Source organism: Cotesia glomerata, linkage group LG10 (genome assembly GCF_020080835.1).
Source record: "Cotesia glomerata isolate CgM1 linkage group LG10, MPM_Cglom_v2.3, whole genome shotgun sequence".
Lineage (NCBI taxonomy): Eukaryota > Metazoa > Arthropoda > Insecta > Hymenoptera > Braconidae > Cotesia > Cotesia glomerata.
Genome location: NC_058167.1, coordinates 13,190,694 through 13,205,893, shown reverse-complemented (window position 1 = coordinate 13,205,893; position 15,200 = coordinate 13,190,694). Strand labels below are relative to the sequence as shown.

Here is a 15,200-nt window from a genome sequence, read left to right as displayed (position 1 = left end):
AGTTGTCTTGCGGCGTGTAATTAATTTAAATACACTGTCATACTTTGAGTTATTATATTTTCATAGAGTTTATATTTTTCTTCATGCTCTGCAACAAGTGAAATTTATTATTAGTTTTTTTTTTTTATTTTACTAACTTGGATTTAATTATTATATAGTTATATATTTTTTTTAATAAAATAAAAATGATTAGTTTGTGTTGTGTTAGTTTAACAATTGCTGCGAGAATAATTGCGGCGTTAGGATTGGTGAGATTATTTTTTTCATTCAATTATATTACTCTGCACTGATAGGATTTGTTTATAGTTAAAAATATTTGTTAATATTTAACAAACCATTTATTAGAGACCACTTAGTTCTTAACAAATATTTCTTTGTATTTAAAAAAATTTATTAATATTTAATAAATCAATATCAGATTTATTAAATACTAAGAAATATTTTTTTAATATACTAAAAAGTGGTCTCTAATAAATGATTTGTTAACTATTAATAATTATTTTTTAATACAAATAAATCCTATCAGTGTGTTATTAAATTTAATTTACTTTATTTATTTACCAATTATTATCTGAATTTTCTATAATAATAAAATCAGCCGACATTTTTTATTTTTTTTTATTTTGATTAATTTATTAAATTATAACTGAAAAATATTTTAAGAAAATTGCACTTATAGTTTTGGAAGTTTTTAACAAATGAAAAAAATTTTTTGTTATAATTCTTTAATAGAAAAAATCATAAAAATTTTTAGATGTCAGCTAACTTTATTTTCATGAATTTTCTTCGTTTATTTTTAGTCTATTTCAATTCTTATGATAAATGTGGTAATGAGCGCATTTTTTGTAAAAGTTCAACCTGATGACTTTTACTCGACTATTAAAACTTGGACTATATTAGGACTAAACTGGGCGCAGTATATTAAAAAGTTTAATTTATCTAACGAAGGTAATTTTATTATTTTGTTATTAGTTATTAGTGTGATATAAAAGTAATCAACCTTTGCTTTTCTGTCCGTAAAAAAATTCTCAGACTTTTTGCAATTGTTTATTTTTATCTACGCAGCTGTGAATTGATGGGAAAATTTTATTCGTCCTTGTAAACTTAATAATTTTAAAGTTAAATAGCTTTTAAAGTATGAATAATATATATATTTTAATCTAACTTTTTTTTTAAACGTTTTATTTTTATAACTTGTAATTAGTCTATTATCAGTTTTTATTTTACTTGATTATAAATTATCACGAAAAAACAATTTATCCAAAAGGTCAATAAATTTTCATCAATATTTTATTAATAAATTCTAATTTTTTAAATAAAAAAATCTACCGAGAAATTTTTTATCTAAAATAATATTTTATCTAAAAATTAAAAAACGTCAGTGATTTCTATTAATATATCAATTGATCGTTAAATAGATAAGATATATGTGGAAAGAATTTCTAATATCTTTTATAAAAAAAAAATTTCAATTTTCTTAGCGGAATGTTAAAAAAAAAAAATATCTTTACTAAAATAACATTTTTCAGCTCAAGCTGTTTTCTTATGTTTCCTGAGTTATGCATTTTTATTATTGATATCTTCCACATTACTCGCCTTCGCAACAATAGTAGTAAGTAATAAACTATATTTACTTGCAAATATCCTACACTGATAGAAAAATTTATTTGTATTAAAAAATATTTGTTAATAGTTAACAAATCATTTATTAGAGATCACTTTTTAGTATTAAACAAATATTTCTTAGTATTTAAAATTATTTGTTCATATTTAATAAATCCGATATTGATTTATTAAATATTAATAAATCTTTTTAAATACCAAGAAATATTTGTTAAGGACTAAAAAGTGGTCTTTAATAAATGATTTGTTAAATATTAATAAATATTTTTAACTATAAACAAATCCTTCTATCATATATTTTATTTATTTATAATATTTTTTTTTATTTATAAAATTATATTAATTATATATAAAATTATAGATTTATTTTTTATTTATTTATTAAAATATTTTAAGTGATATTTGAATTTAATATAAATTTAAATAATGAGAATGAGGCCAAAAATAAAAAGTGAAAAAAAAATTAACTTGATTCAAGATAAAAATTCTTGAACCAAGAATATAATTTTGAAGAGGGTAATTGTCTTGAATCAAGACGAAAAATTCTTGAATCAAACAAAATTTCCTTAAATCAAGAATTTTTTTACTCAAATAAAAAATATTAAGTTCTTCAAAATTATATACTTGATTCAAGAAAATTTTTTTTCTGTGTAATAAATGATTTGTTAAATATTAAAAAATATTTTTAACTATAAATAAAATCTTCTATCAGTGTGTAAAGACATGGAATGAAATAAATATTATTATTATAATAAACTATTTACCTTACTTTAAATAAAAATAAAAATAAATATGAGAAAATTTTCTAACCATATCAAACCTTTATCTGTTTACTCAATCTAGAGAAAACCAAGCTGTGCATTACCATGGATGTATTTACAAATTATCAGTATAGCCGATCAAATAACCGCTTTAGTAATTTATTTAACGGCTAATTCGAATTTTAATAATAGCCAGTCGTCACCTCTGTACTGGCATTCTTCACTGTCCAGTATTTTTCTCTGTACGTATAAATAATATATTTTATTTAAACTCAATTTTGTAAATTTAAAAACAAATAGTTAAAATATTTTTTATTTTTTAGTTATTTCTGTCTACTTTTGGATGGTAGTGTTCTCAGCCCGTGAAAGTTGGCTGGAAAATCACATCCGTAGGACGATAAATTTTGACAATTTTTATCCGACAATAGAAGACAATTTACCACGTGATTCAAACGTTCCTAAAACGCCGTCATATCTCGCACAAAGCGGGATTTTTTCGCAGTCGTCTGATAATTTTTACTCAAAGTCCAACGCAGTTTAATTACCCAAAATATATAACATATAATTAGTCTGACGTTAATTACCTCAGATTAATTCTATAGTAAGGCTCGTGAGTTAAAATTAAATCCGTGTAAATTATATTATCAAATAGCTCTCTTATAATAAGGTGAAGAATACCATAAAAATAAAATATGCCTGTCAAACAACTAGTTCTTTATCTATAGTGATTAGTGATAACTTCTTTCATTTTAATTTAGTTAAAATTTTAGAAAATGTTATTAAATTCTTTGACAAATAATTAAGTTGTAAATTTATAAAAAGATAATTGTAAATATTTTTGTAATATAATTGCCTATAAGTATGTATAAAAAAATGTAAATGATTAAATTTATAATATAATATAAATGATTATGACAGACGATAAACTCAAGTTCAGTGGCGCTTGAGTTTTTTTACAATTGAATGTATAAAAATATTGTTAGTCACGATAAATCAAGGCGGACATACAACTAATAGCGTGTATCAAATGTGCGTGATCGTTGAAGCATGATAGCATAGAAAATATGAGAAATGTCTGCGTTTTACGTCAAAATACTTTTAAATTTTTCAATCCGGTTATACAACGCAGTACTGGCGAAATATTTTAAATGTTTACCGAGTTAAAATGTAAATATCTTATAATCATTTAATTTAAATAATAAATATGACTTGTGATGCTGACAAATTTACAATAATACAAAAAAAGAGTTTTTTAAATACATTATTTGCCATTCGACAACATTAATAATAGTCATTCGTCATTATTAATTATTATTGGCGTGCAAACAACTGATTTTAATGCAAGATCATATCCTAGCACATGCCCCGGCTAATCTTATCAATTGTGTCATTTTAGTGTAAATTTTAAATAAAATTATATTGTTAAACAATTCGAGCTTGCACTGTAAAAAATGTCTGATATTATCTTGTGAAGTGTGAATGATTTAATGCGTGGAAATTTAATAAATAAATCAAAGCTTGGTGCTAGAAGAGATTATTTCATTGCTTGTCTTATAAAGAAATTCGACTAAATTATTGGCAGCTATTCAGCCAAAGATTTTTTACCGTATTGTGTCATATATGACAATTCATTTTTGATTCATCGCTGTAGATAATTTGGTTGAGTTTAAAAATACTTGCTCCAATTACTTTTTTCAACATGATAATTAATAATTGCAATTATCATTTTGATCTCATTTAAAATATTAATTTCTACTAGCAACCTTGCAATCACTATGTGACTGCCGTGACTTGTGAACTATAAATAAATAAAATTTTGCTTTATTAAATAATGAATTTTGTTAAATTGCACTGTACTTTCTTAAATATTAACTTTTTTAAAGATATAAGCTCATCCGGATGTTGCACTCATCAAGAGCTTTCATTTGAGTACCCACATGCATTTTTGATATATTTTTCATATATACATATATATAATATATATAAATATATGAAATATTGATGTGGGTACTCAAATGAAAGGTCTTGAGGATTGTAACATCGGGATGAGTTTATATCTTTAAAAATGTCAATAGTTCTCAAGATACAAGGTAATTTCTTAATTATGTTAAATTGCACTGTACTTTCTTAACTACTGACATTTTTAAAGATATAAGCTCATTCCGATGTTACACTCATCAAGAGCTTTCATTTGAGTACCCACATGCATTTTTGATATATTTTTCATATATACATATATATAATATATATATAAATATATGAAAAATTGATGTGGGTACTCAAATGAAACGTCTTGATGATTGTAACATCGGGATGAGTTTATATCTTTAAAAATGTCAATAGTTCACAAGATACAAGGTCATTTTTTAACTATGTATCTAGAGATAGAGCATTTTATCATATAAATACACTGGCCACAAAATTTTGCTTATTGTCTTAATAATATAGATTAGCAATGTTGAATTATGACTTTAAATTATTTCTTTGTTATTAAATAATCTGTATTTCATTAAAATTAAAAATTAAATTTATTTATAAATCTTTTATTAATTAATTAATTAATTTTGTACTAAGTTATTTTATATAAAAATGTAAACCAATGTATCTTGAACACTAATGGCTCTAAGAGAGCTTTGGTTCCAAATAAGAGTCAAATAAAATAAAAAAAAAATTTAACTACTTGATTTTTTAATAAATAAAATTTAAAAATAATTTTTTATATTCTCAAGCTCAACAATTTCCTTGATGATCCACACGTATGTCTTGTCAATACCACATCGTTTTATTATTCGTATCAGAACGATCAGCGCCGTCATGAAATGGAAAAACTTTATCAAAATTCATAGCCGGGTATATTCAACTCATCTTGCTCTTACGTGTGTCATTCGCTGGTGATATCACCCACCGACATAACACAAGCTTACAAATATATATATATATATATATCTATGTATAATACAACCTGTACAGTACACAGATCTATATTCTTTATACCAATAGACAAGAGGGCTGAAGAGAGAGAGAGAGAGAGAGCGAGACGCCGCGGTTGGTTGCTCGTGCTTTTAAAAAGAACTGAGCGAGTCAATTTGTAGTCTGTCGCAAACTTTTAAAACACTAGTTGACAACCTAACCAGTCTCTATCTGGTCTACTCTTTCTATCAAGTACCCGGGATTTAAAACTCGAGTTTCTCACTCTTGTTGAACTACTCCCAGTGCCTTGACATCCCTGTTGAGTCCACCCTCCGTGTCGCGGGAGCCGATGGATTGTAAAATAAAACTAACTTGGCTTTTTCGTGGCCTGGAAACGAATAGAAGTACCAGGACTAAATTTCATTCCCTGGAGACTCGAGAGCTTTCCGTCCTCTACTACCGTTCCAGCGAGAATCTTCCAACGAGAATCTCTTCACCACCACATCATCAAACCAAGTGTCTATGTCCAGTTCCAATAATAAAGAGTAACTTTCCCGGAAAAGTTACAATTACCTTTGGACCCGATGGCGATACGATATAATACGAGCAGCAATGATAAAACTTACGGGTACAGCAAACATCTCGTAAATCTAAACTCGTCGTCTGTAGGTACACTTTGTTCCCTGGAACCCTGGAAAAAAAGTAACAGTTACACAGAAAAAAAAGGTTCACTTGAGCCAAGAAAATATTTTTCTTGAGCGAAAAAAAATTTTTTTTTTACCCAAGAAATTTCACTTATTCCAACAAAATTAATTTTCTTGCTTTAAGAAATACGTCTCTTGATCCAAGAAAATTTATTTAAGTCAATAAAATCTTGTTGTTTTGAGAAAATTCAGCCTCTTGCTCCAAAAAATTTAGTTCTTGATAGAAGTAAATTTTTTTGTCTTGAGAAAATTTCTCTCTTGCTCCAAAAAATTAAATATAAAGATAGAAGTAAATTTTCATTTATATTTTTATCGATTAACATGTCAAATGGGAAGATCAAATAATATTGAATCATTTTTTTTCATTCAATGTGTATAATTGCACCTAAAATAATATAAAATGGGTATCAAATATTCAAGAGAAAAATTTTCTCAAGGTGAGAAAATTTTTTTCTCAGCTGAAATAAGTGGCGCTGCTTCCCTAAAGTATCTAAAAACCTTGATCAAGTATAAAAATTTATTGTATCAAGTATTTATAATAATTTGAATTGAGAAAAAATGACCACCAAGAATAGAATTTAAAGAAAAATTTTTACTTCGGCCGACACAACATCGGTCTTCCTTCAGACACCCGAAAATTTTCTTGAGCCAAGAATTTTGTTCTCCAGTCAAGAAATTTTTCGTCAGATTAATTTATGTTGTGATAAATTTTGTTTTGAGAAATTATTGTACTTGAGATATTGTTTTAGAAGAAATTTCGCTGAGAAATTTTGACGCGGGTAATTTTTCCGGATTAATAAAGGTGGGGAGCCAAAAAGAGACTGTTAGTATTGATATTGAGAGCAATAAATAATCCCGGTCAGATCTTTTACACAATACAATGTAACTGTCAATGAAAGATTATAGATAGTATGCATTAAGAATTATAATGAGTAAATAAAAGAATGACTTTGACTTTTGGCATGAAACTTTCAAACGAACGGTCTTTATTGATCCGCGATACTTGAGCGGAACTGAACGGTCCATAAAGCTAACCAATGCTAATACTTCGTATCTCCGCATTGGCGTCGACGTGTCCCGGGGGTGAGTTTTCGTTTGTATCTATAATAGTAATAGTAATAGTAATAGTTAGTTGTAAGTGTAGAACAACACAGAACAGTATTCTGTAACCAAACTGAAAATGTTGGATCCTGTGGTATGGATAGTAACATCAAAATACGAGTAAAGTCACCTCCTCCCGACCGGAATCCGCAATAAACGCGTAACCGAAGCTAATTCGTAATGCTGGGCCAGTCATTGTGTGGGTATTGTTGTGGGAAGCGAACAGAACTGAGAGTGCAAGGGCTTGTGGCCTCTATCCCCTGCGACTGCCCGATAACCATATAAAATACTATACCGAATGGATAATTTAAGCTCATCCTATAAACTACCCGGGTAGTTCACTTCTTTCTCTCCGATGTAAATCTTCTACAGATAAAATATACTAAGCTAAAAGAATTAATATAAGGCCTACGTATCTAATATCTACAATAATAAAATACCTAATGTAAACCGGGAATTAATTAACATTTATATGTGAATATCCAGCTAAAGGAAATGGGAGTCCATCCGTTGGAGTTTCAATTTTATTTGTATTGCCCAAGAGGCCACGGGAATTGGCCGCTGAAATTTAAGCTTTAGATAAATGCCAACTACTTATTTATATGCCGTTTTTTGTCATTTTTTCCTTTTTTGGATTCTTCTTTTTCTTTTTCTCTTTTTTTGTAAGTCAGTGATAAAATACTGGCGACATAACATGAAGTAGCAAATAAATGTTAAGCGAGGGAGAGACTATTGCTTTTGAATTTATCTGGGGATGTTTATGGCACGTGTTGGGCTTTTTCCGCGACTACGAGGGAAATGGACCTACGGAAGTAAATTTGTGAAGGCGATGAACGATGGACAACAATAGGCCGCATTTAATAGTACATTGGTTACGACGGTCTGCGAACATAAACTCTCAACTCTCGGTAACACGGTACGGCCCATGATTTTCCTTACTCGGTCTATAGTCCAGAGGTTAACTTTATTGAGAAAAAGTAAGGGTAACGATGTGCACCGAGTAATACCGCTCGATCGGTTTTAGTTTGCTGTTCAGCAGTATTTCTCAATAATATAATATAATGCCAACCCAGGAAACTATCCGTCGCCAATTGTCCGTGCACCCGTCGATATTCTCCTTGGCTAATACTGCTGCTAATGGTAATAGTCCACACTATGGATTAATACTCCTACATTTTACGAGAATCTATTATCTAAAATAAAAAATTTTAATTCTATTACACTGATAGAAGAATTGTTTATATTTAATAAGCTTTATTAACTGTTAAGAAATGATTTTTTTAACATCATAGGATTTAATAAATATTTATTAACAGTTCATAAATTATTTATTACATGTTAATAAATATTTGTTAACAGTTAACAAATTGACGTTCTAATTAGCAAATTGTCTAACTCCATTTTACGAAAGAAATAATTAGTTCAAAATTTATTATCACTTTAAAAAACTATTTAATATCATTAATATCTAATAAAGGTATAATATTTTGGTTTGAATCATTCAAATAATTTATAATTGGGCTATTGCTATATTAAAATGTTAAAAAATCACCCTCTAAAAAATAAGGAGTTGGACTATTTGCTAATTCGACCGTCGAAATATTTATTAACCGTTAACAAATATTTATTTAAAACAAAAAGCAAAAATAGCAATTTTCTTTGGATACTTTGTTTTAATCCTATAGCTGGAATACATGATAATAATTAAATTCACTAAATAAATTAATATTTTTAATATTTAAAAATATAAAAGATAATTATGAGCTGTGATAGACTTTGTTATTTTACAATAAACGTTATTATAATTTATGAAGATGATTTTCGTTTACAAGCAATCTTCATATCATATGACATTGCAAGCGAATCAAATTCACTCAACAAAATATTTATTAACAATAAATAAATAAATGTACTTTCCTCCCAAATAAATATTTATTGAATGTTAAAAAATATTTAGTAAAATTTAATAAATTAAATAATTGTCTTCAAATAAATTAAATTATTAATAGTTAATAAATCTTTCTATCAGTGTTTAATTAAAATCAATGTTAGTGAAATGATCATTAAAAAATAAATTAGCTATAAAAAAATATTTTTATAAATTAACATTAATAATTTTTTTTTATTCCTGCAGTGGAATTTTTTTTATAATAATTTATTTGTTTAAAAAATAATAAAATGTCTGATAATTAAATTTTCATTGGAATTAATCTATTTTTTGTAAAACTATAAATTTTTTTTTTATCGCGTAACCTCTTACTAAATATTAAAAGGTATTTTCGTAGTTATTATTATAATTATGAGAATTATTAAAAATAAAAAAAATAAAAAGGTAATAACGAGGTGTCGGAGGGATCTCTTTGAACGCGAGTCGGGTGATGTAGCTTGAACGGGCCGCAATTAGGCGGTGCCGGTTCCTCGGCTGGCTTTGGTATTATGCAAAACAGATTTTAAATTTAGATGCAACGTTGGTGGGTGAAGTGTCCAGTGTATACGGGTTTTGATAAAATACACATACAAATATATCTATATCCATAGAGATTTAAATATACAGAGCAGAGAGTGAGGGCAAAGTGGAGGCAGAAAGAGTATGAGGGTGTCGTACGTGGGCTTGGTAGCAACGTCGACAAATTAGCGCGTTTTAAATCCAATCCAAGCTAAAAGGGGACTACTTTGCATTTCTCGCGCACACCCAACATTTGAGGTGTAAAATATTAAATCTCGACGCCTCTGCCTGGGCAAAGTTCCTGCAGATACATACACACACAGGATTATCTGCCGCCCTCTGTCTCGCTCCGTGCTTCTGCAGCAGCTCTGTTCACCAGCTGCTGGCTGGTGTGGCGCGGCACTCTACGAGTTTACATTTAAATGTAAAAGTGTCGCGAGTACCGTGGAAAGCTGCTGTTTTGCATTCGAAAGCTCATGATTGCCTCTGAGCTTTGCTTTTGACGTAAAGCACAAGCGCCATCACCCGAAGAGTACCAGCTTCCATAAGCATGAGAGCTTTATCCCGTATAACGCGTACTCTGCTCGCGAGTTTAAGGTAAGTAAGGGGAAATTCAGGAGCTGAAGAAACACTCCGCTAAAAAAGTTACCATTCAAACGGAATATCCCATTACTATAAGCGAGAGATGTTGTCAAAACTATTCACATTCATTATCTTCAAATTGCACCATGATAAATAATAGTCAATTTATAATAAGTACACTGATAGAAGGATTTGTTTATAGTTAAAAATATTTGTTAATATTTAACAAATCATTTACTAGAGACCACTTTTTAGTCCTTAACAAATATTTCTTAGTATTTAAAGGAATTTTTATTGTACCTAAATTTATTCTATTTGATTGTCATCTGTTCAAAATACATTTTTTAATTCTGTTGGTTATGTTTATATACTATGCAGATTTCTTCACTTATGAGACCTGCAATCTCTTTAACTGAAACTTTCAGTGCTCATTACAATTTTTTTTTTTTCATATCAATTATTATTCATTTTTGTAAGAATGACACCGGAATGTTATAATGATTGCACATTGAAAGTTACAATGAATATTATACGGAAAAAAAAATATTGTTAAAATAACTATCCAACGTATCCTCAAATGACGTTTCCTTAAAATAACGATCCGGATTTCTGATTTAAGGATTCATTTGTTTGACTTAAGCATACAGAGTATAGCTCTTGTCAATATATGTAGTTTCGTCAAAATAGGCAACTGTTTTGTTAACGTGAGGATCTGTACAGTTAAATTAACTAAATGTAACGCTAAAATAATGATATGGATCGTCATTTTGATGATCCGCTGTATAGCTGAATTGGCTATACAGCGTATATCTCTAAAAAAAATGACTAAACGGCGTATATTCAGAATAACGATACGTATCCTTATTCTAACGATATTTTTTTCTCCGTGTAGCTAGAATAATTACATAGATAAAAGGTACATGCCAATTCGATAGAATTGGGAATCTGTGCAAGTCAAAACAATACTCTAACTAAATTTCAAGTCTAGATCTAAAAATGCAATTCTATAAAGCGCCCACACTGATAGAAGGATTTGTTTATAGTTAAAAAGATTTGTTAATATTTAACAAATCATTTATTTGAAGCCATTTGTTAGTCCTTAACAAATATTTCTTAGTATTTAAAAAGATTTATTAATATTTAATAAATGAATATCAGATTTATTAAATACAAACAAATCATTTTAAATACTAAGAAATATTTATTTAATATTAAAAAATGGTCTCTAATAAATGATTTGTTAGCTATTAACAAATATTATTTAATACAAATAAATCCTTCTATCAGTGCAGCGGAGCGGGCGAGTAAGAGATAGTACTTAATAAATCAATATTAGGTTTATTAAATACAAACAAATCATTTTAAATACTAAGAAATATTTGTTTAATACTAAAAAGTGGTCTCTAATAAATGATTTGTTAACTACACGGAGAAAAAATTATCGTTAGAATAAGGATACGTATCGTTATTCTGACTATACGCCGTATAGTCATTTTTTTAGAGATATACGCTATATAGCCAATTCAGCTATACAGAGGATCATCAAAATGACGATCCATATCATTATTTTAGCGTCACATTTAGTTAATTCAACTATACAGATCCTTACGTTAACGAAACAGTTGCCTGTTTTGACGAAATTACATATATTTACAAGAGCTATTCTCTGTATGCTTTTAAGTCAAACAAATGAATCCTTAAATCAGAAATCCGGATCGTTATTTTAAGGAAACGTCATTTGAGGATACGTTGGATAGTCATTTTAACAATATTTTTTTTTCCGTGTATTAATAAATATTTTTTAATACAAATAAATCCTTCTATCATTATAATGATCAACTGCTAAAAATTACCATTTCAAACAGTTAAATTGTGATTTTACTATCATTTTATAATATTTATTATTTAAATGCTACAATTTATAATTTACATGGAAGAAAATACTATTTTGAACAGTAATATTTGCTATGTGAATGTCGAAAATGTTAAAGTATAATAATTAAGAAATTTGATTTTGATAGTTATCATTTCGTACATAAAAAATGATCGCATGATAAGTAAAAAATATAAACTACAGTTACTAAATTTCCAATACAAGCAATATCAATATTTACAAACTAAAATGGTAAATTTTAAACGCAACGCTAAAATTGAAACTATAGTTATTGACTTACTTAGACTGGTAAAATATATATTTTAAGAGTAGAATTTTTACTGTTTTAAATGTTAAAATCTCCTAGATTGAGACCCCCTTTTCCTCATCTGAGTTCCCCTTCTCCTCATAGAATGGACTATTTATTGAAACGGCAATTTTTACTGTTTGAAACTGTAATTCTTTAAGAAGACAGAGTCGTTATTTACTATAGTGACAGCTACTAATCCCTTATTTTCGATATTAAATTATAAATTGTGGCTTTTACACTTTCTACATTAAATTCTGTAATATTTATATTTTTGCCACCCCGATGTCCGCTGTACTGTTTGAAACTAGGGAAGAAGTACCTTTTTTGGCCACCTTAGCACCATTTTTGGCCAGTTAATATTTCAACGTTCTAATTAGCAAATTGTCTAACTCCATTTAAAAAAATCTTCTAATTGTACGAAAAAAAACAATTAGTTCAAAATTTATTATCACTTCAAAAAACCATTTATATCATTAATATCTAATAGAGATATAATATTCAAGTTTGAATCATTCAAATAATTCATAATTGGATTATTACTACATCAAAATGTTAAAAAATCACCCTCTAAAAAATAAAGAGTTAGACAAATTGCTAATTAGACCGTCGATTTGAATTAATTTATAAAAAATTATAATATTATAACTATATTTTTATTGAATTTTAAAAAATTTATAATTTTTTATAAATTTATTAATATAAATTAATTTTTATCGTTTATTTAAACAATAAATGGCCATAAACGGTATAGTGGCCATAAAACATAATTCTACCCAATAAAAATTAACCAGAATCCGAAAAAATTTTACAGTTTACTTTTTTTCGTGCATCTTTAGTCCTCATATCATCAAAAGTGTTACCTATTTCTATTACACACATTACACATAATTTTTACACGGTGTGTTTGTAATAAATAAATTCAAAAGCATTACGGATAATAGATAATAGTGATTATAGGTATCCGCACCTATAACTCGACATATCATCGATTATTATGCACATACGTATAAACAAGTTAAATACTTGTTTGTCTATTCGAATAACATATTAATAACTACACGTATTATATACACTTATGTAGCTATAGCCATACTGACCTCAATAGGGCACGAACAATTTATTTCTCAAGGACTTGACAATTCTTGGAAGACTGGCGACACGGTGGTATATATGCCTGTGAGGAAATAAAATTGATATAATATAATACACATGATAGACATAGGTACTTGCTTGTGTAAAAAAAAAAATGTGTATAAATATAATAGAGAACAAGCCTCAGCTATTTTTCTAATGTTTCACGTGAGCGATAAAAGAGCTTCGTGCAATTTGCTGTATGATAGATTGTGCTCATGGACAAGTTCCATTACCGAGCTCACTGAATTATTGAGTGGGCAATTTCCCGAGACACGCGGTATCCTGCATCAAAGTGTCAACGTGCGCATTGAGCGTCCTCCTCTGTTGATTTGGTCCCCTCTCACCCCCGTCAACGTGTGCGCTCATTCGCAGCCTCTGGTATTATACCTATACCTATATGATTACTATTATATATACGCGTATATATCCCGAATCATATGAAACGATGTAGCAATATCCCGCAGCATCCATTCGTCCGTTAAACATTATAATTTAACGATTATTACCCCTTTTACTCATTATTCTTCTACTCGGGTAACCTTGAATGTCGCCGAGAAATGATTGATATGATAAAAATTTACCCGTTTCTCAGCAAACATAATATCATCCTGATAATTGTTCTCTTCTGTCATCAATTTCTCATTTTTCTGTTTCATACGTCATGTATCATTTAATTAAAAATTAACAGGCTATTTTTAAATGCGGTTGCTGAGCTTTAAAGGACATTTGCATGTAGAATGTCAAATCACAAGATTACCATGGGAGATTGCTTCTGAGCACACACAATCCCTTGACACAGGACCTGCAGATATGAAACAGTAGCAATTCAGTAGCCGGTTTACATCTACAGGATTTGATGAACTGATATAGATTATTATCTCGTCCCCACGGGCTCAGTGCTAGTCCATAGTCCATATGCCGGGCTAATAACCAAGCCACCCTTCGTGACCTGTCACTAAATATTTTTCTCCTCGAACGGTCGCACTGCACAGAAAAAAAAAATTTCTTGAATCAAGTATATAATTTTGAAGAACTTAATATTCTTGATTTGAGCCCTTATAGAAAAATTTATCTGAAAAAGTCTTTAGAAGTCTGAATAAAACTTTTTGGAAGTCTTACTTTCTCTGAAAAAGACAGAAAAAGTTTTATTATTGATGAATAACTCTGACTACTATCCAGTCAAATAGAGTAGACTATTTTTTCTAAACGTGAGTAACTTATATTTAAAAAAATGCCATTAAAATATGACACATATAGATCGATAAGTCAAAGTTTCATGGAACTCCATCCAAAATTGCTAATTCATAAAAAATTTTTGACAAGAAATATAAACAATAAAAGATTAAAAAACGGGATTTTTTAGGGGTCAAAAAATAAGCATCAACTTTAGACTTCTGTAAAATCATAAATTCAAATTTTTTTTCCACGCTGAATTTTTTGGTGATTAGTTGAACCTTCTTAAACGCAATGATGAAAAAAAATATTTCTTTTTTTCATAAATTATTATCAAATTATAATAATTTATAAACAATGGTCACTCGCTATTTTTTGATCAAATAGAGATAGAAATTTAATTCCTAGAGTTAGCATTTATAAAGGGTGAAATATTGGAATTACGTGCAAACTATGAAATTTGCGACTATTAAATTTTCTGATTTATTTAATTTTTTTAATTTGAGACAAGTGTTTATGGCCTCTGTAAGACCGAAGCGATTACAATGAGTAAGTCTGACAAACTCTGAAAAAGATAAATATT

At 28.3% G+C, this 15,200-nt stretch overlaps 1 protein-coding gene across 1 annotated transcript; it reads left to right on the top strand.

The window, feature by feature from the left end:
- Positions 1–32: 32 nt before the first annotated feature.
- Positions 33–4,088, top strand: LOC123272419. Its single transcript, XM_044739173.1, has 5 exons — positions 33–248; positions 801–948; positions 1,530–1,612; positions 2,467–2,626; positions 2,708–4,088. The coding sequence occupies exons 1-5, from the start codon at positions 186–188 to the stop codon at positions 2,923–2,925; spliced, it is 672 nt and encodes a 223-aa protein (XP_044595108.1). The 5' UTR covers positions 33–185; the 3' UTR covers positions 2,926–4,088.
- Positions 4,089–15,200: the final 11,112 nt, after the last annotated feature.